Raw genomic sequence first — 22,222 nt, forward strand, 5'->3', positions numbered from 1 at the left:
CATCTTAACAACTCACCCACAGCTCTCTGCTCTAAGACTCCACTCACCATTTGTTTGAATTGTTTCTGCAGACCGTTGCACAGTGTAGAGTTGTGGGTTCCATTCACGTGCCCCCTCCTGGGGAAGTCGTCAGGCCCTTCTGCAGTCTCTATTTGCCTCAAGGTAAAAAAAATAATAATAATAATCAGGGGCTTCCCAGGTAGCTCAGTGGTAAAGAATCTGCCTGCCAATGCAGGAGACCCAGGTTCGATCCCTGGGTCAGAAAGATCCCCTGGAGGAGGAAATGGCAACCCACCTCAGTATGCTTGCCTGGAGAGTCCCATGGACAGAGGAGACTGGTGGCTACAGTCCTTTGTGTCGTAAAGAGATGGACACGACGGAGCAACCGAACATGAATGCAAAAAGTGCTGAGGGCTCTGGGACGAGGCAAGGACCCCCGACTTTGCTGTGTGGCCTGGGTGGATCCACCCCCCTCTCCGGGCTTAGTCAGTGAGGGATTTGGACTGGGACCTCTGACTGACATCCAGACTTGTGTCGGGGTCATGGGGAGGTTGATGAGCCAGTCTGGACCCTCACCTCCCTCCTTCCAAGGGCCCCGTCATGTGCCAGAGCAGGTGCCCAGTGGAGAAGCCCACGGACCCTGCCCTCAGCCGGGAGTTCCTCCAGCAAGTCAGCACCGCACAGTCTGTGCCAGGGTGGAGATGTGGATACAAGGGTAGGCCCAGCGCCCGCAGCTTTAGAGGCCGGGCTGCTTCATGCAGGAGATGGCTTTCTGGTTGGATCCTTTTTTTTTTTTAAAGTTTTCCTTATTTTTATCTTGGGCTTTTCTAGTGGATCAGGCTGTAAAGAATCTGCCTGCCGTGCAGGAGACCCGGGTTCGATCTCTGTGTGGGGAAGATCCTCTGGAGCAGGGAATGGCTCCCCACTCCAGTATGCTTGCCTGGAGAATCTCATGGACAGAGGAGCCTGGCGGACTGCAGTCTGTGGGGTCGAAAAGAGTACACTAATGAGCGACTAACACGTGCACATTTTTATGTAATTTATTTATTATTATCTGGGGCTGCACAAGCTCTCCATTGCTACGTGCGGGCTTTCTCTAGTTGTGGCGCGTGGGGAATACTCGCTAACCGTGGTGCGTCTGCTTCTCACTGTGGTGGCTTCTTGTTGCAAAGGACACGCTCCAGGGCGTGGACTGGTTCAGTAGTTGCTGCCCGAGGGCTTAGTTGCCCCGCAGCACGTGGGATCTTGGTTTCCCCACCAGGGACTCAACCCATGTCCCCTGCGTTGTAAGGCAGATTCTTGACCACTGGACCATCAGGGGAATCCCTGTTAGCTGGATCTTAAAGCATGAGCAGGGCTTGTGTGTGGAAGGAGTGTGTGTTCACAGCCTAGCGAGGCTGGCAGGGAGCGTGCCTGCAAGCAGAGGGTGCCCAGCCCCACGGTGGCCTTGAACATCCTTCTCAGCCCACTCCTCCAGCTTGGATCACCAGCGGACACGGTCTGCGCTTGCAAGGTGGCCGCACCATGCAGGGACAGAGGGTTCTTGGAGAGAGAGGGGGAGGGTTGAGAGATGGGGCAGGAGATGACCCATGCCAGGGGCAGTGGCGCCCTGGGACTCGTCCAGCGGGGCAGGGGCTCCTCTCACACGCCCCCGGAAGGTAAGGGCCTGCGTGGAGTGAAGGACTGCCTCGAGGCATCCTGGGGACGATCTGGAGGTGCCCTTGGTGAGCCAGGGCTCACAGTCTCCCTGCCTGTTCCTGCTGCAGGAGGTGATGAAGGTGTCCGACGGCAGCCTCCTGGGGGAGCCCGGGCGCACTCCGCTGAGCAAGAAGGAGGGCGTGAAGTGGCAGCGGCCGCGGCTCACCCGGCAGGCCCTGATGCGGTGCTGCCTGGTCAAGTGGATCCTGTCCAGCGCGGCCCCGCAGGGCTCAGGTAGGGGCTGGGCCCCCTGGAGAGAGGGTGGGTGTCTGCCCTGAGCTCAGAGACCTACCTGAGGACCCCAGCCTTGACCTCTGCGGGGAGGGGCTTCTATTCATTCAGACCTGTCCCTGTGCATCAGTGTCCGTGCCCCACGGGGCACAGAGCTCGAGGCGGGGCCCAGGGAGGCGGGGAGTGTTGGGCCGTCACTGGGGTTCTCCCAGCCAGGAGGATGGAAAGGGCTTTCAGAGCCTTGCCGGCTGGGTGACCTTTAGCATCGCACTCTTCCTGAGTTCTGGTGAAAAGAGGGGCTGATACCCCACTACAGGGGCGTGGTGAGGAGGTGGCCTGGCCTCCGGCCTCCTCAGTCCTGCCCAGCGCAGCCCGAGGGCTGGCCGTGGACTGCAGGCTGCACTCGGCGGTGGCAAGAGAAACGCCGCCTGGCTCTTGCTGGTGACACTTGGTGTTTGTGGTGCAGTAAGTGATGCAGAAGGGACTTCGTGCAGCCCCATACTCTCACACACATGTGCACATACTCACACCTATACACACCCACTAAGAACTTGTGGGCACACACAGGCACACATATCACACGTAGTTCCCGTGACCACACACACAAGGCGTGCCTGAGAGTCTGCTTCTTTGACTTTAAGGAAGAGGTGCGGACTTGGACCCCTGAGTGCCGTGTCTTGTTCATTGTCTCAGACACTCTCAGTGATTTCCAGAGAGACTCAGTCTCTTTGACTGGAAAATGGGCACATCCACGACCCCAGCATCCCAGGCTTGATGCGGTGGAGGGTCAGCCATGTGTGCAGGCCAGGCCCCTGTCCTTGACCTGCACCCCTACTCCACGGCACACTCCCAGCACAATTCATCTGCTTCCCAGAGCCCCTGCCATTTGTGGTGCTTTGCCACCCTCCTCTGGCCCTTTTCTTCTCCACAGCAGCCTCCGTGGAGGCTCTGAAGCCTGTGAATACACGTGTGAGGTCCATGGGGGTTCTCCACTTCTCGTGATGGAGCAGAAACATGAAGTCACTAAAAGTTCATGCAGACAGCTTAACTGGGAAACTCACATCTTCACAACTGTTTTTTTCTGCAGTAGTTAAAAGCAATTGTTTTCCATCAGGGTAGGAACAAGGAGCAGACATGAGCAGTAGTGCCCTCGTGTGGCCAGTCCTTTGCGCCTAGAGGGCTTGAGTCTGCTTTGACAGACCCCACTTGACCTCAAGGGAGGCACAGATCTTCTAATTCGATTGAAATGTAGTTGATTTATAATGTCGTGTTAATTGCCACTGCACAGCAAAGTGATTCAGTAATACATACATACATGCATATGTACTCCTTTCCATGTTCTTTCCCATTGTGGTTTATCACAGGATATTGAAGAGTTCCGTGTGCAGTACAGGAGGAGCTCGTTGTTTACCCACCCTGTAAATAACAGTTTGCATCTGTTAATCCCAGACTCTCACTCCGTCCCTCCGCCACGGCAACCACGAGTCTGTTCTCTCTGTCTGTGAGTCTGTTTCCATTTTGCAGAAAAGTTCATATGCTTTGTATTTTAGAGTCCACATATAAGTGATATCATATGGTATTTGTCTTTCTATTTCTGACTTACTTCGTTTAGTAGGACAGTCTCTAGGTTCATCCAAGTTGCCACAAATGGTAGGATGTCATTCTTTTTAATGGCTGAGTAATATTCCATTGTGCTGTTGTTAAGTCATGTCTGACTCTTTTTGACCCCATGGACTGCAGCACGGCAGGCTTCCCTGTCCATGACTGTCTCCTGGAGTTTGCTCAAACTCACGTCCATTGAGTCGGTGATGCCATCCAACCTTCCCATCCTCTGTTGCTGCCTTCTCCTCCTGCCCTCAATCAATCCCAGCATCAGGGTCTTTTACAGTAAGTCAGCTCTTTGCATCAAGTGGCCAAAATATTGGAGTTTCAGCTTCAGCATCAGTCCTTCCAGTGAACACATATATTTTCCACACCTTCTTTATCCATTTATTCAAGGCTCAAATTCTCCAGGTCTCCTTGGCAGCAGCACAGGCTCCTTCTCCTCCTGTGACCTCGCAGCCCCTCGGTGACCTGTGTCTGGCTCGCTCCCTCCTGGGTCCTCTCCACCCAGCAGCCCTCTCCCTGCCCCCAGGACTCTCTGCTGCTGAGCCCCGGCTTCCGCCTTCCAGGAGGAACACCTGGCACGCTGTGGTCTTCAGGACAGTGCTGGGGTGTCCTGCACTGAGGCCTCTTGCACACCTACTTGTGGGTGGACACGTGGAAGAGCAAGCCGGGGGACAGGCTGGGTGTGTCCAGGGTCACAAGAGGGGACCACACGCACAGGCCCCACCTTTAGCTCAGGTGGGTCCCTCGTTGGCAGCTGAATGCAGTTCCCTGCAGCTCCTTCTAGAGCTGTGTGGAAGTGTTTGCTGAATGTCTGCTCTCGGCCAGGAGGCAGTGGGGGCGGGGAAGGGGTGCACAGCCGAGGACACCACCAAGGGCTTTGCCCAGCCCTGCCGTTCCCCTGGCGACCTGTTCACCAGACACCCTACCAGGCCTTGAGGGGGCATGCGGGGTGCGGAAAACGTACCCTTAGCAGTGTGAGGCAGGCGTGGAGGGCCACAGTGTTTTACTAAACCTAGGGAGCAAGTGTTCAGGAAGGTCAAACGAGTCCGTGGGTCACACAGGCCAGGGCTGAGTGAAGGCTCTGACCCGGGGCATCTTCCATGTGCTGCAGGCAGGGTTCCCACCCGGATGCACTCTCCCTGCCTTTTCTCTCAGGAGCTGTGGGAAATGGGGGTTGAGGCTCAGGGTCTATGGAGGCAGCAGCCACTCTTGGCAGCAGAGGAGCAGAGACCCCCAGCCTGCCCCCCTATCCACTGGGCATTGCTCCCAGGCCTTGAACCCCAGTCTGAACAGCTCCCTTGCGTGTCCCTCCGGGACGCACTGTTGGTGTGGTCACTCCGAGGGCTCTCGTGGAACGCTCAGCTGTGCCCAGGCAAGGTGCCTCTCTGCTCCTTTGGGAGCCTTCCGGGCTCTGGGTGCAGAGGCCAGCTGTGCTGTTCAGCGCCGCTCTGTCCCCGTGCTCAGCCTGGCTGGACTGGGTGTCCTGGCCAGGGCCTCCCGAAGGTGGGCAGGCGGCCGGGGCACTGCGCCCTCGTGGGGGGTGGTGGGCGTGGTTTCCATCAGCAGAAGTGGTGCCTGAGACACCGATTTCTGGGACACCCTGGAGCAGGGGTCTGGCTCAGTGGAACACACAGGTGTCCTGAGCCTCTGCGACATGGCAGGAGTGTGCGGGACTCAGAGGCTGGGGTACATGAAGACAGAGGCCAGGCCTGCAGCTGCTGCGGCCCGGAGGGTCAGCCCTGGCTGAGAAGAGCCTCAGCATGGGGTTGGCAGCAGGTCAGCAGGGGCGGTCTCTAAGATAGCTGGACCCAGGTCCCGGCAGCACAAAGAGGGGCATGGCCCTCACCCCACTCAGGAGGAGCACCAGTCCTTGGCCCAGAAGTGTGTCCCTCTCCAACACTGGGGGCCCATCCTCAGTGACCCAGAGGCTGGGACTCTGAGCTGCTCTGCTTATCTCTCCAGCATCTTAAAGTCCTTCCTATTAGGATTCGAGGCGGCCTCTCCAGGGACGCAGCTGAGTCACCAATCGGACCAACCTGTTTCTCAAGTCTGGCTCCCATGAGGCCTGTGAGACTGGGTGTTTTTAACTATAAGCCTGGAATAGTAACACCATCCACAGAGTAACCTGGGGTCCAGCCGGACTGGTGTAAGCAGAGAGGCACTTGCTCTAGGCTATTGGGAACTTTGCAGAAACTCTAGAGGACCAGAGGAGGAGGCCTGGATGGGACAAAGCCAGGGTCCTGCCTGCCGCTCTGGGGGACGCCCCCTGTCCCCACCCGTTCTGGCAGGGACCCTGGAGCTGCAGCCGCATGCTCCTGCGTGACAGTGTGACCATCCCCGCTCAAAGGGACACAGTCCTGCACCCTCCCCCAGATGGAGACTCAGACTCTCGGCCACTGCTTCCATCTCTGGGAGGTACTCATTTCTTCTGGGGTTTTGTCGACCCCATGTAAGATCACAAAGTCACTGCCACCACCAGCACCCCTGGTTTAAAAAGTGGTAGTAGAAAGGTGTGTGTGGGGGGACTTCCCTGGCAGCACAGCAGACTGCAATGGTTAAGAATTCGCCTCCCAAAGCAGGGGGTGCAGGTTCGACCCCTGCTTGAAGGATTAAGATCTCACATGCCTCCCTGGCCAAGAAAACCAAAACATAAAAATAGAAGCAAGATTGTAACACATTCAACAAAGACTTTAAAAATGATCCACAAAAGAAAATAATAATAACACCTTATAAAAAAGGAAAGGTATAGGGACAAAAAGGTAAATTAGCTTGTCTGTAATACGTAAGCATATATAAATACAGGCTAACAGAATTCTGATGCATTTGAAAGACCAAGATATACTTGATGTCATGTTTCAGAGTGAGATGCCAGGACTTCCCTAGTGGTCCAGTAGTGAAGACTCTGCCTGTCTGAGCCCCGTGTATGGAACATGCACCTACCTGAGACTTCTGGACCCCGACCCTGAGCTCATACTCAGCACCTGTGTGATGGTGGAGTGCTGTACCCGCACGTGTCTTTAGAGCTGGGCGGGAGATGGGCATTCGGCTCTGTCTATTTTTTTTAAGGTTTCATTTACTTACTTGCATGTTTGTTTATTTTTGGCTGTGCTCAGCCTTCGTTGCTGTGCTCCGGCTTTCTCTAGTTGCGGGGCAGGGGCTACTCTCCATTGCAGTCTGCAGGCTTCTCGTTGTGGAGGCTTTTCTTGTCGCGGAGCACACAGGCTCCAATAGTTGCAGCATGTGGGATCTTCCCAGACCAGGGATCGAACCTGTGTCCCCTGCACTGGCAGGTGGATTCTTAAACCACTAGACCACCAGGGACGTCCCAAACGCTCAGCTCGTGACAGACACCTGAGGTCTCAGGGCTACCTGGTGTCAGTCAGAGATTCCATCTCCCCGAGGGCCCAGGAGTGAGCCGAAAGTAGTGTCAAAAGAGGAAGAGATTTTTGCCAAAAAAAAAAAAGAAAGCCTGGTTTTGCTCAAAACCATAGCTCCTACTGGGGCCTGCCCTGGCCCCAGCAGAGCATCCTAAGTTTTCTTAGACACACTGTGTGCCATCTAACGTGCTGGGTCATCAGCCCAAGAGGAGACCTGCTTGTCCGGAGCCTGGACCTACTGCACAGCCTTTGCTGTGCTGGAGCCGCGCCCTTACCTGTGGCACTCAAGAAGCCCCGTCAAAGGCTGTGCTTTCTTTCACTGGCTGACAGTGCAAGGTGTGACATCTGTCTTTCACTTGGAATATTTTGACTTTCCTGCCCTTGCATGTAACAGCAACCCCAAACAACAGTGGCTTCATTTAGACAGAAGTATGTATTAATATCTCCTATCTGAGAAACCTGGGCTAGGCAGTGGCTGGCACTGGTTTAGCAGCTTGAGGATATCAGAGTCAAGGTCTTGCAGTTGTGTGTGTGTGTGTCTGTGTGTGTGTGTGTGCACGCGTGCTTTCCCTCACAGTTGCTGCTCTGGCCCCAGCCATCGTGACTTTGCTCCTGACAAGAGAAAGGAGAAATCAGGGGAAAGGAGAAAGTGGGAGTGCCTACATCAGGAAAGCGGCACTTTCACAGAACTCTCTGGCAGATTTATGCTTATATTTTGCTGGGCAGAACTGAGCCACTCTGACTGCAGGGAAGGGGTGAGGATTGCCTTTTTAAAAAACAAAGAAACAAAAACCTGAGCACATTTGCACCCCCAAGGCAACCTGAATTCTGTAGGTTAGAAAGCAGAAGAGAATGCTGACGTCAAGTTCTCTGCCACACTTACCGCATGGGGTTGTTTGGATGCCCACACAGGCCTTAGCAAGCTGCCTGTGCACACTGTGTGCTCCAGGATGTGGGCCCGGGGTCGTCAGCAACAACGGGATCCCCTCCCACCTCCCCTTTCTCTACTCTGCAGGGGTGCCAGCGGGGCTTGGGGCTGGGGTCAGTGAGCACAGGTCAGAGGGGAAGAGCTAGCCAAAGGTCAGGTGGCCACCCTTCCCCAGCTCTGCCCAGGGTCCCTGGCCCCTGAGCCTCCCAGGAGGGGACTTGGGTTGGGGCAGGGAAGTTCCCTTTCTGGCTGTCTAGAAGCCCCGTGACCTGGATAGGGCCCCTTTGCAGTGTGATCACACCCTCAGTTGAAAATCACACAAGGGCACCTCCCCCAGTGGTGGCGAAACTCAGGAACAGAGCCCACCCCGCCTTCACACCCTCCCAGCCCAGGAAGCTGCAGGAGCCCTTCTGTCTCCAGGGAGAGGGGGCACCCAGGTCCTGAGGAGCCAGGGTCAGGTGCAAGGTGAAGGGCTGGGCTGGGGGGCAGGTGGTCCTGGGAAAGGCCGAGAGCCGGGGAGGTGAAGACAGAGCACAGAGGAGGACAGGGCAGGGCAGAGAGGCTGAGACACAGAGGGGCGACTGAGACCGCTGGACTGGCACTGAGATCGGGAGACAGACCAGAGGTGGGAGAGAGAGCGCGAGAATAAAGGCTGAGTGCCTTCAGGCTGGGGAGAGGTGGGCAGAGAGGGGACAGAGAGGCTGGCGGGCTGGGCAGATCGAGGGGCCCCTGGGCCAGGGCCAGGGATGGCGGGGTGCGGGGAGACCCCTGGCCCAGCTCGGCACCCGGCCCTGAGGCTGCAGGAGTGCCAGCACGGCTGCAGAACGCACCTGGGTGACATCATCAGCATCTTCTTCCGCTTCATCTCGGGGAACCTGGCTCGAGGTGAGGACTGCTTGGGCTGGACTGGGGACCAGAGTACAGGAAGAGGCAGGCTTGGGGCTTAAAACCGTGCCCTCCGGGAGTGGGGCAGGTGGAGGCAGTCCTGAAAGCAGGACAGGAAGGCACCCCAGCCTTAGAGTCCTGTCCTGTGACAGGTGGGCAGTGAGTACCAAGCCGGGCTTCCCCACCCATCGGCCTAGGGAGGAAAGTGGGTGGGGAGGGGGCTTCCTCTGCAGGGCTCATGGACTCAGGTACATCCCAGGCAGAAGGGAGCCTGCGCTCTCCGGCCGGCCTACCTGCCTTGTACACACCAATCTCATTGCTGGGGTCTTCTCCTGTCGTCCCTCCCTTTCTGGAGACCCCTCTGCTCCTGCATCAAAGACTGATACAACATCTGCAGCATAGATGAGAGAAAACGAGCCAGCCTGCGTATGGAAAGTGCTCGAGGGGCGCGGAGCCTGGTGCACTGAGTACTTGTCAAACTCACGAATGATGTTTTAAGAAGGATAAAAATTGAAAATTGAATATATAATCCATCATCTCAAAAATCAGTCAAATAATAATGGTTTAAAACCTTCAAAAGCAGTAATGAAACTCTTGGAATAGAAGAGACGATTCTGGGACTACCCTGGTGGTCCGTTGGCTTAGACTCTCCCTTCTTAATGCAGGGGGCCCGGGTTCGATCCCTGGTCAGGGGAGCCCACAAGCTGCAACAAAGATGGAAGACCGGAACAGCCAAATAAATGCATAAAGGCAGGCTTTTGATAACAGTGAAGGTTTGCAGAGGGAGCTCAGATAGGAATGTGCCTCTAACGAGGGGGCCGGTTGCAACCTTAGGGGCTTCCAGGGAGCATTCGGGCCAGTGCTGTTGTCAGGAATGGGAGCCCAGGGTCACTCCCCGTCTTTTCAAAAGCAGGGGAACTTTGCCCCCCGCCACTTCCCACCCCATCTCTGTTCCCGATGCCGCTAAGCCCTGCCTCCCAGTTGCTAGACTTCCCCTCTCTAAGCTGTTGTTATTTTCAGGGAGGACAAAACTTTGAAGATGTTGGTCGTGAAGAGAGACATCTGGCGGGTGGACCCAGGGGCAGAGGGAGGTGCCTGGAGTCACCAAGCCTTTGGCAGTGGAGACCCAGGTTTGATTTCTGGGTCTGGAAGATCCCCTGGAGAAGAAAATGGCAACCCACTCCAGTATTCTTGCCTGGTGAATCCCATGGTCAGAGAAGCCTGGCGGGCTACAGTCCATGGGGTCACAAGGGTTGGACACGACTTAGTGACTAAACCACGAGCTGCTGCCACTCGCCGCTGCTGGTTGGTGGCCTGGAGCGTCTCTCCTGGCCACCCTGAGCCCCCTCCTCACTAACCAGAGTGGCCGGAACAGCACCTGCTCCACAGGGCAGCTGCGAGGGCCAGGGAGCACCCTCGCACAGCGGAACTTCAGCCCGTGGGCGTCTTCATTGCTGGTGGCTTCAGGCATTTTTCCAAATCTAATAATCTGGCAGGCTCAGGGCTGCTTTCTCGCGCGCCCTCTGTCTCAGTCTTTCTAGAAAGGGAAGGAGGGTGCTGCGGGCCTCTGTCACAGAAGATTGCAGTCTGTCTCCGGGCCTCAGGTCCCTCGTCTGGCCACAGTCAGAGGCTGGGTTTGCTGGTCTCCACCTGAGCCCCTTCCAGCTCTGGAAGATGCAGGTTCTGGGACTCACAGCGCAGCTGGGGTGGGAGGGGCTGCCCGGGGGCAGGGATCGGGGAGTTAAGCCAGGGTCAGCTGCTAAAAAGCACAAGGACCTGACATCCACTTGCAAAACAGTCTGAAGGAAGCTGACTCTCTGTTGCCTCTGCCTCTTTCAGTTGCTCTGTGCAGTTGCTCTTTCCAGCCCTTTGCATAAAGTCTGTGCTCATCCAGTGGGCACCTTTCAAGTGTTAGTGGGTGCTCAGGGAAGCCTTGTAGCTCCAGACGGCCATTCACCCCAGAATCCCTTCTTCTGACTCGTCTCAGGTTTCAGGTTGGAGCAGGAGGGCAGGGCATGGGCACCTCTGAGCATCTTTGCTCTTTCTCTGCAATGCTCCCGTGCAGAGCAGTGGCCAGGTCAGGGACATCACCTAGCAGCTGCTTACCCTCAACTTTCAACTTTTGAGACTTCCCCTCTCCAGGCAGTGTTGCTTGGAGGACAGACCCCTAGTTCTCTTCCACAGGGTCTGAGGGACCCTGCAGAAACGTGCCTCTGCCTCTGTGACTGTCCCTGCACAGGCGTCCAGGTCCCTGCCATCTCCCTGCCTGCCTCTGGCCAGTGTAGCCAGGACCATCACCCTGACCTCCAGGTGTGAGTCACACCCGCCTGGCCCTGCATCCCCCAGACTCCAGGGACACATGCCCAGATGCCTTCAGGTTTCCCAGAAGCCCTTCACTTGGACAGAGACCAAAGGCCCCCTGGATGGGGAGAGGGGTGCAGGGAAGATGCCCCAGCACAGCACCCAGCTTTTCCAGGACCTTCCCTCCCTTCGCCTCGCCAGCCTTTCTCTTCTCTGCCCTCTGGCGGGGCGAAGAGGATGAGTCACAGAGTCAGTTTTTCAGTCCCCTCGTGTGACCTGCAGAACTGGTCTTAGCCTTGATGACCTCTGCCCCAACCCAACAGGAAAAGTCACACTTAATATCTGAATGTCAAACGTGGACTCCACACCAAGATGGGGAGGGCCTCAACTTCTGGGCCTTTTATCACACCTTGCAGCAGGTGCCCAGGCCCAGGGTTCCCAGGGACAAGGCAGGGGTGAGGCAGAGGCCAGGAGGGGCCAGGAGAGAGGGCTTGGGCTCCAGAATGAGGCAGCAGAGGCCCCAGGTTACAGACAAAGGCGGGCACTGCTGGCTTGAATTGTCAAAGCATCCTTCTCAATGTGTTAAAAATATCATTCTACAAATAGACAGCATGTGTCAGGTTCTACTGAAGTCCTTAATGAGGCAACCAGCAGAGTGACAAAGCAGAAAAGAAACAGAGATTTTTAGAGGGGCTGGAAATTAAAGACATGTGGACGTGTTACTGCTAAACTAAGATTCAGGGCAGAAGCCGCCACCTGTGCGGTTATCTTCTCCCCCGGAGAGAAGAGGACGCCATCGCATCTTCTCAGCTTTACAGGCCTGTGAAACATCTGGGCCCCCTTCAGGGCTTAGTTCTATTCCCCTGGCCAGTCAGATGCCCCGCAGGCATTGGGCAGTGCCCCAGCAGGGCCCAGAAGATCAGCGATGCTCTTGGGTTTTATTTCTATATTTTGAAACAACTTTTAAACAACAAAGAACCTGAGCTCTGCCACTTGTGGCTGTTACAAGGTACAAGGTAAGAGGACATTCAACATTTCACAAATGTCTTTGAGCGGGGCAGCGCCAAACCAAAGGTGCTGCTGTGCTGTGCTTAGTTCCTCAGTCGTGCCCAGCCCCTTGTGACCCCATGGACGGTAGCCCACCGGATTCCTCTGTCCTCGGAATTTTCCAAGCAAGAATACTGGAGTGGGCTGCCACTTCCTTCTCCAGGGGATCTTCCTGACCGAGGGATCGAAACCGCGTCTCACTGCAGACAGACTCTTCACCACTGAGCCCCCTGGGAAGGCGGGTGGTTGGGAGCATAACCTCTGAAGGGAGCCGGTGGGGAGGTTTTTTATAAAGAGGCAGAAGCAAAGCAAAGAAACTGATTGGCTGCCGCTTAAGCCATTGTCTTCGTTGTCTGTCTGTGATTGGCTGCTCGTAAGCTGCCTTTTCTTGGATTCAGGTGCGTTCACTCTGGCTTTTTAGGTTTTGGTTTGCTTGCATGAGCTACCAAGGCATCAGGGCCACCTCAGTCCAATGGCCTCCTGTTTGTTTAGTTAACTTAATTATGTATTCGGTTGCACCGAGTCTTTGTTGCAACGCACGGAATCTTTCACCAGGGTGCACGAACTCTCTAGTTGTCGCACACACGGGCTTAGTTGCTCCGAAGCGTGTGGGATCTTAGACCCCCAGCTAGAGACCGAACCAGCATCCCCTGCATTGCAAGGCAGATTCTTTTTTTTTTTTTTTTTAACTTTTTATTTTTTACTTTATTTTACTTTATAATACTGTATTGGTTTTGCCATACATTGACATGAATCCACCACGGGTGTACATGCGATCCCAAACATGAACCCGCCTCCCACCTCCCTCCCCACAACATCCCTCCGGGTCATTCCCGTGCACCAGCCCCAAGCATGCTGTATCCTGCATCAGACATAGACTGGTGGCAAGGCAGATTCTTAACCACTGGACCACCAGGGAAGTCCCTGGCCTCTCGTTCAGTCGCTTTAACAATTCCTCCCTTTTGGTCATCCTCTCCTGCATAAGAGATTGACCAACAACTTGGTATTACTGGGAATTCCTTGGTGGTCCAGTGGTTAGGACTGGGTGCTTTCACTGCTGAAGGCCCAGATTTGATCCCTGGTCGGGGAACCAACATCCCCCAAGCCATGTGTGGCCAAAAAAAAAAAAAAAAAGGTAAATAAAAAAATGTTTAAGTTTGTAATGACTGTCGTTCTCAGTCGCCCTCGGGTGATGTGTCTCACTGTGCACCTCATAGGTTTTGCTGTTGGCCATGGAAGAGTTGTTTTGCTCTTTATCTCATTGTCCGACACGTTTCTGTCGCTCCGAGCTCAGTGAGGCCATCTGATGCACTGCTGAGGAACTCAGACTCATATTTAAGACCCCTGAGAGCACACAGCCCGCCAGGGAGACTCCAGTGACGACTTGTCAAGAGGATAATACCAAAAGTCTGAATACACTTCTTATTCAGGGCCAAACCTTGTTGGTATCGAGTAAATCAAATAATGCACCTGAAGAGGCATCAGCCTTTTTTTCTAGCCAAGTGGCTTGTTTTTTCAATTCTTGCATTTGAGTTTCTTTTATACCAGAGTTGTTGACCCAAGTACACCAGGAGGTCATTGCTATGGTACAGATTCCTCCTTGTTCAGCCAGCAGGTAATTTAAAGCAGCTCTATTATCTGAAACCACTTTATTGGCTAAAAATAACCCCTAAGTCAAAGAGGCATATTTGGAAGTGGCATAGTTTCCTACCCTTCATTTCTCACCTTTTAAATTTATCCAAGAAGTCTCACAGTCTAGACCTTGAGTTGGTAGTTGGCTGCATCCAGTCTCTTAGACCTGAGAAGAGGTCAGTTCAGTTAAACAGTTGCCCCTTTGGCAACCATAAATCTGTTCTCTATGTGTGAGTCTACTTCTTTTTCATAGATAAACTCCTTTGTGTCATATTTTAGATTCCACATATAGGTGATAGCATATGGTATTTGTCTTTCTCTTTCTGATTTACTTCACTTAGTACGATCATCTCTAGGGCCACCTATGTTGGTACAAATGGCATTGTTTCATTGTTTTCTATGGCTGAGGATTATTCCATTGTGTACATATATATAACTACATTTTCATAAAAAATTAAGAACATTCAATAAGTTTCTAAATTCTGAAGAGATCCTGTAGAGAGAAAAGGATAAATATATGCCATTTTTGTTTACAAAAGTATACTTTACCAAATTGCTGTGATATAGATTACTTAAGAGAAAGGAGAAAGGGGGTTCTTTTAATCTGGAAAACAAATCATTAAAAAATCAGCAGTTTCTCAATCAAAGTCATAAAATTATAATTACCCCCATCAGCACTTTCATCCTCGTGTAATTAATTCCTTCCTTTATCCATTATGGTTTATTGTGGCATATTGAATGCAGTCCCCTGTGCTATACAGGAGGATGTTGTGGTTTATCCACCCTATATATAATAATTTGCATCCGCTAACTCCAAACTCCCAATCCATCCATCCTTACCCTTCCTCCCCTTTGGAAACCATAAGTCTGTTCTCAATGTCTCAGAGTCTGTTTCTTTCTCATAGATAAGCTCATTTGCATCATATTTTAGCTTCCACATATTGGTGATATCATACGGTATTTGTCTTTCTCTTTCTGACTTACTTCACTTAATATGATAATCTCTAGGGCCATCTATGTTGGTGCAAATGGCATTATTTCATTCTTTCAACTATAAAGCAGAGTATTATTCCATTGTGTGTATATATATATCTCAATCTTCTTTATCAGTTCACCTGTTGATGGACATGTAAGTTGTTTCCATGCTTGGCTATTGTAAATACTGCTGCTGTGAACACTGAGGTGCATGTATCTTTTCAAATCAGAGTTTTCTTTGGATATATGCCTATGAGTGGGATTGCTGCACCATATGGCAAGTCTGGAACATATGGCAGAGATCAAATTGCCAACATCGGCTGGATCATTGAAAAGGCAAGAGAGTTCCAGAAAAACATCTATTTCTGCTTTATTGACTATGCCAAAGCCTTTGACTGTGTGGATCGCAATAAACTGTGGAAAATTCTGAAAGAGATGGGAATACCAGACCACCTGACCTGCCTCTTGAGAAATCTGTATGCAGGTCAGGAAGCAACAGTTAGAACTGGACATGGAACAACAGACTGGTTCCAAATACGAAAAGGAGTACGTCAAGGCTGTATATTGTCACCCTGCTTATTTAACTTATATGCAGAGTACATCATGAGAAATGCTGAGCTGGAAGAAACACAAGCTGGAATCAAGATTGCTGGGAGAAATATCAATAACCTCAGATATGCAGCTGACACAACCCTTATGCAGAAAGTGAAGAAGAGCTAAAGAGCCTCTTGATGAACATGAAAGAGGAGAGTGAAAAAGTTGGTTTAAGCTGAACATTCAGAAAATTAAGATTATGGCATCCAGCCCAATCACTTCATGGCAAATAGGTGGAGAAACAGTGGAAACAGTGACAGACTTTATTTTGGGGGGCTCCAAAATCACTACAAATAGTGACTGTTGCCATGAAATTAAAAGACGCTCACTCTTTGGAAGAAAAGTTATGACCGACCTAGACAGCATATTAAAAAGCAGAGACATTAGTTTCCCAACAAAGGTCCGTCTAGTCAAGGCTATGGTTTTTCCAGTGGTCATGTGTGGATGTGAAAGTTGGACTATAAAGAAAGCTGAGCGCTGAAGAATTGATGCTTTTGAACTATGGTGTTGGAGAAGAGTCTTGAGAGTCCCTTGGACTGCAAGGAGGTCCAACCAGTCCATCCTAAAGGAGATCAATCCTGGGTGTTCATTGGAAAGACTGATGTTGAAGCTGAAACTCTAATATTTTGGCCACCTGATGCGAAGAGCTGACTCATTTGAAAAGACCCTGATGCTGGGAAAGACTGAAGGCAGAAAGAAAAGGGGACAACCGAGGATGAGATGGCTGGATGGCATCACCGACTCGATGGACATGAGTCTGAGTGAACTATGGGAGTTGGTGATGGACAGGGAGGCTTGGCGTACTGCAACCATGGGATCACAAAGAGTCAGACACGACTGAGCTCATGAATCGCAGCACGCCAGGCCTCCCTGTCCATCACCACCTGCCATCCAGCCATCTCATCCTTGGTTGTCCCCTTCTCCTCCTGCCCCAATCCCTCCCAGCATCAGGGTCTTTTCCAATGAGTTAACTCTTCACATGAGGTGGCCAAAGTACTGGAGTTTCAGCTTTAGCATCATTCCTTTCAAAGAAATCCCAGGGTTGATCTCCTTCAGAATGGACTGGCTGGATCTCCTTGCAGTCCAAGGACTCTCAAGAGTCTTCTCCAACACTACAGTTCAAAAGCATCAATTCTTCAGCACTCAGCTTTCTTCACAGTCCAACTCTCACATCCATACATGACCACAGGAAAAACCATAGCCTTGACTAGATGGACCTTGGTCGGAAAAGTAATGTCTCTGCTTTTGAATATACTATCTAGGTTGGTCATAACTCTTCTTCCAAGGAGTAAGCATCTTTTAATTTCATGGCTGCAATCACCATCTGCAGTGATTTTGGAGCCCAGAAAAATAGTCTGACACTGTCTCCACTGTTTCCCCATCTATTTCCCATGAAGGCATGGGACCAGATGCCATGATCTTCGTTTTTTGAATGTTGAGCTTTAAGCCAACTTTTTCACTCTCCTCTTTCACTTTCATCAAGAGGCTTTTGAGTTCCTCTTCACTTTCTGCCATAAGGGTGGTGTCATCTGCATATCTGAGGTGATTGATATTTCTCCCAGCAATCTTGATTCCAGCTTGTGTTTCTTCCAGCCCAGCGTTTCTCATGATGGACTCTGCATAGAAGTTAAATAAGCAGGGTGACAATATACAGCCTTGTTGTACACCTTTTCCTATTTGGAACCAGTCTGTTGTTCCATGTCCAGTTCTAACTGTTGCTTCCTGACCTGCATACAGATTTCTCAAGAGGCAGGTTAGGTGGTCTGGTATTCCCATCTCTTTTAGAATTTTCCACAGTTTATTGTGATCCACACAGTCAAAGGCTTTGGCATAGTCAATAAAGCAGAAATAGATGTGTTTCTGGAACTCTCTTGCTCTTTCCATGATCCAGTGGATGTTGGCAGTTTGATCTCTGGTTCCTCTGCCTTTTCTAAAACCAGCTTGAACATCAGGGAGTTCACGGTTCACATATTGCTGAAGCCTGGCTTGGAGAATTTTGAGCATTACTTTACTAGCATGTGAGATGCGTGCAACTGTGCGGTAGTTTGAGCATTCTTTGGCATTGCCCTTCTTTGGGATTGGAAGGAAAACTGACCTTTTCCAGTCCTGTGGCCACTGCTCAGTTTTCCAAGTTTGCTGGCATATTGAGTGCAGCAGTTTCACAGCATCATCTTTCAGGATTTGAAATAGCTCAACTGGAATTCCATCACCTCCACTAGCTTTGTTCGTAGTGATGCTTTCTAAGGCCCACTTGACTTCACATTCCAGGATGTCTGGCTCTAGGTGAGTGATCACACCATCATGATTATCTGGATCACGAAGATCTTTTTTGTACAGTTTTTCCATGTATTCTTGCCACCTCTTCTTAATATCTTCTGCTTCTGTTAGGTCCATACCATTTCTGTCCTTTATCGAGCCCATCTTTGCATGAAATGTTCCCTTGGTATCTCTCATTTTCTTGAAGAGATCTCTAGTCTTTCCCATTCTGTTGTTTTCCTCAATTTCTTTGTATTGATCGCTGAAGAAGTCTTTCTTATCTCTTCTTGCTATTCTTTGGAACTCTGCATTCAGATGCTAATATCTTTCCTTTTCTCCTTTGCTTTTCACCTCTCTTCTTTTCGCAGCTATTTGTAAGCCCTCCCCAGACAGCCATTTTGCTTTTTTGCGTTTCTTTTCCATGGGGATGGTCTTGATCCCTGTCTCCTGTACAATGTCACGAACCTCATTCCATAGTTCATCAGGCACTCTGTCTATCAGATCTAAGCCCTTAAATCTATTTCTCACTTCCACTGTATAATCATAAGGGATTTGATTTAGGTCATACCTGAATGGTCTAGCGGTTTTCCCTACTTTCTTCAATTTAAGTCTGAATTTGGCAATAAGGAGTTCATGATGAGCCACAGTCAGCTCCTGGTCTTGTTTTTGTTGACTGTATAGAGCTTCTCCATCTTTTGCTGCAGAGAATATAATCAATCTGATTTCGGTGTTGACCATCTGGTGATGTCCATGTGTAGAGTCTTCTCTTGTGTTGTTGGAAGAGGGTGTTTCCTATGACCAGTACATTTTCTTGGCAAAACTCTATTAGTCTTTGCCCTGCTTCATTCCGCATTCCAAGGCCAAATTTGCCTGTTACTCCAAGTGTTTCTTGACTTCCTACTTTTGCATTCCAGTCCCCTATAATGAAAGCGACATCCTTTTTGGGTGTTAGTTCTAAAAGGTCTTGTAGGTCTTCATAAAACCGTTCAACTTCAGCTTCTTCAGCGTTACTGGTTGGGGCATAGACTTGGATAACTGTGATATTGAATGGTTTGCCTTGGAAACGAACAGAGATCATTCTGTCGTTTTTGAGACTGCATCCAAGTACTGCATTTCGGACTCTTTCGTTAACCATGATGGCTACTCCATTTCTTCTGAGGGATTCCTGCCCACAGTAGTGGATATAACGGTCATCTGAGTTAAATTCACCCATTCCAGTCCATTTTAGTTCGCTGATTCCTAGAATGTCGACGTTCACCCTTGCCATCTCTTGTTTGACCACTTCCAATTTGCCTTGATTCATGGACCTGACATTCCAGGTTCCTATGCAATATTGCTCTTTACAGCATCGGATCTTGCTTCTATCACCAGTCATATCCACAACTGGGTATTATTTTTGCTTTGGCTCCATCCCTTCATTCTTTCTGGAGTTATTTGTCCACTGATCTCTAGTAGCATATTGGGCACCTAATGACCTGGGGAGTCCCTCTTTTGGTATCCTATCATTTTGCCTTTTCATACTGTTCATGGGGTTCTCAAGGCAAGAATACTGAACTGGTTTGCCATTCCCTTCTCCAGTGGACCACATTCTGTCAGACCTCTCCACCATTACCTGCCCATCTTGGGTTGCCCCACAGGCATGGCTTGGTTTCATTGAGTCAGACAAGGCTGTGTTCCTAGTGTGATTAGATTGACTAGTTTTCTGTGAGTATGGTTTCAGTGTGTCTGCCCTCTGATGCCCTCTTGCAACACTTACCATCTTACTTGGGTTTCTCTTACCTTGGGCGTGGGGTATCTCTTCACAGCTGCTCCAACAAAGCACAGCCGCTGCTCCTTACCTTGGATGAGGGGTATCTCCTTACCGCTGCGGTTCCTGACCTTCAATGTGGGATAGCTCCTCTAGGCCCTCCTGTGCCTGCTCAGCCACCGCTCCTGGGGTTGCTCGTCCTGGCTGCCAGCCCTGGCCTCGGGCCAGGGTGGCTCCTCCCAGCTGCCGCCCTTGAGGAATCTCCATATTGTTTTCCAAAGTGTCTGTACCAATTTACATTCCCCCAATATCATGCAATTAATTCCTGATTAATGCTTGACCTTCGGTCAGTAGTTTTGGAAATTCGTCAGTTTTCTCCATCAGCCTCTGAACATTCTTAGTGCAGTGCTATCATGATCTTCAAGTTAGCAGTAACCTGTACTTGTAAGAATTCTTCCTGTAAATCTCTTTGAAGAGGAAGCACTTTTGCAAAAGCATCAGAGTAAAACCATCACTGTCTGTAAATGTCAAGACTTTAAAGTGACCATGGCTAAATGGCTGATGAGATTTCATTATAAGGCGGTTGACAAGGAATTTTTATAATGTCTGTGACATACAACATTTTGAGATCATAACTAGAATTATGATTCTATTATGCCAGGTCATATCAGATCTCTAGAAATCTTACACAATTTCTCATTCTAAAACAACCAGTTATCCTACTTTAAAACAAAATAACTCTTTTTTCCCTTAAAAATGCACTTCCTCCTTTTATACCTTTTCTTAAGAAAAGCACATCCTACTTCTATTGTACACAGTCATTTCTCTTATCGTTTCTCATGGTTTTGTTTACATACATTGATTAGATTTCTTAACCCTTAAAACCTTAATTTCTAGTGAAACTAAGAAATTAGCAATTATGGACTACTATACCAGCATTCTGTAGATTGGCAAACTTGTTAATACATTTCATAATTTCTAGAACCATACTGACCTCACAGTGAAGTTTCCAGTGTGGCACAAAACTTGTTTATTAACAGACCCAAATATCTTTCATCCTTCTGTAATAAGAAGCCAAAAATAGGTAAACCCGTGTTCAGTAATAAATGTTTCAGGATTTTACTTTATTTGGTGGCAGGGCAGCCTCATACGCCGTCTTTTGATGCTCTCACTCAGCCACGTGAGAATGGGCCTTGGGCCTGGAACACTTTTTTACCAAGAGATATAAAGCCCACACAGGGACTTCCCTGGTGATCCGGTGCCTAAACCTCCAAGCTTCCAACGCAGGGGGCCCAAGTCTGATCCCTGCACAGGGAACTAGGTCCCACAGGCCGCAACTGAGACCCGGTGCAGTCAAAAAAGTAATATTTTTTAAAAACGAAAAAGGTCTCACAGTTTGTGCTGGGCCTTTCACCTTGTATGGGAATATCCCTCCTTGTCTAATTTTTTTTGAGTATTCCTTTGTCTCTGCTTAAAGAATCTGCCTGCAGTACAAGAGACCTGGTTTCGATCCCTGGGTCGGGAAGACCCCCTGGAGGCAGAAATGGCAACCCACTCCAGTATTCTTGCCTGGAGAATTCCATGGACAGAGGAGCCTGGTGGGCTACAGTCCATGGGGTCATAGAGTCAGACACGAATGAGCAACTGTTTTTTTTAAGGCATATGCATTCGATGGCAGCTGACCACTCACTGTTTTATCTGTCCTCTGCGGGGAGGGGGCAGAGTTCTTCCACTGTGGCATGAGAGGGGTGCTCATAGGTCTGTTGCCCTGTGCCAGGTGCCAGGAGAGGCCTGCAGGCCGTGGGGGGCCAGTTTCCATCATCAGAATGCATCTTGCGTGATCTCTTCTCCGTGTAAGTAAAGCATCCCATCCAGGGCTGTTTCCCTTGGAGACGCCAATAGAAAATGATGCAGTAGGCAGAAGTGTTTCCAGTCCCTCCCTGGAGCTGCTTCCTGGTGCTCGGTGTTCTTCTCCCTGGGATTGGTAAAAAGACTCGGTGGGCTTTGAATTGCTTCTGAAGCTGTTCTTCTGTTCTTGTAAAGACTCAACTTGAAAGGCCAGAGCCGTTGTTTTCAGTTCCTCAAAGAATTGCGTTGCTGCCTGAATAATAATGTCAAGGGCTGAACCCACCCATCCAATCTGCTTCTTTATATCAGGGAGAAGATTCCCACTAAGATGGAAATGAAAAAAATTCTACATTTTGGATTTAGAGCTGCTTGTGTCTTTGGAACATTTCAATGCATTGTTCCACAAAGGCTTCAGAATGCTGTCCTTCCCTCTGTATTTTAGCTTGGGTAGGAAGGCCTCAAAAAGTTCCCATCAGCCCTGAATATCAGTCTCTAATCCAGCCAACTTCTAACCATACAGCTCTTCTTTTCTCTTTTTTAAACAATTTTTAAAAATTAATTAATTAGTTTTTATTTTGGCTGCCCTGGGTCTTCATTGCTGCAAGCGGGCTTTCTCTGGCTGCTGTGAGCAGGGGCTACTCTTCATCGCAAGGCATGGGCTTCCCATGGCGGTGACTTCTCTTGCTGCTGGAGCACAGGCTCTAGGGAACAAGACTCAGCAGCTGCAGCACGCAGGCTCAGGAAGTGTGGCGCGTGGGCTTAGTTGCTCCGCAGCGTGTGCAGGCTTCCCAGACCAGGGGCCACGCCCGTATCCCTGCGCATTGGCAAGGGGATCCTTATCCATCAGGGAATGAACCAGGGATGAACTATGGACCAGGGAATGAACCAGGGATGAACTATGCAATGAGGTTCGTGACAGTGTACAGGAGACAGGGATCAAGACCATCCCCATGGAAAAGAAATGCAAAAAAGCAAAATGGCTGTCTGGGGAGGCCTTACAAATAGCTGTGAAAAGAAGAGAGGCAAAAAGCAAAGGAGAAAAGGAAAATATAAGCATCTGAATGCAGAGTTCCAAAGAATAGCAAGAAGAGATAA

The 22,222-nt window shown here is 50.4% G+C and overlaps 1 protein-coding gene across 1 annotated transcript in view; it reads left to right on the forward strand.

The window, feature by feature from the left end:
- Positions 1-229: 229 nt before the first annotated feature.
- KCNIP3 (potassium voltage-gated channel interacting protein 3) overlaps positions 230-22,222 on the forward strand; it is an 85,255-nt gene continuing 63,262 nt past the window's right edge. Inside the window, exons 1-2 of the mRNA XM_052648335.1 lie at positions 230-244; positions 1,767-1,932. Coding sequence (XP_052504295.1) covers positions 230-244; positions 1,767-1,932 — 181 coding nt within the window. The remainder of the gene's footprint in view (positions 245-1,766; positions 1,933-22,222) is intronic.

Source organism: Budorcas taxicolor, chromosome 11 (genome assembly GCF_023091745.1).
Source record: "Budorcas taxicolor isolate Tak-1 chromosome 11, Takin1.1, whole genome shotgun sequence".
In the NCBI taxonomy this organism is placed as follows: Eukaryota; Metazoa; Chordata; class Mammalia; order Artiodactyla; family Bovidae; genus Budorcas; species Budorcas taxicolor.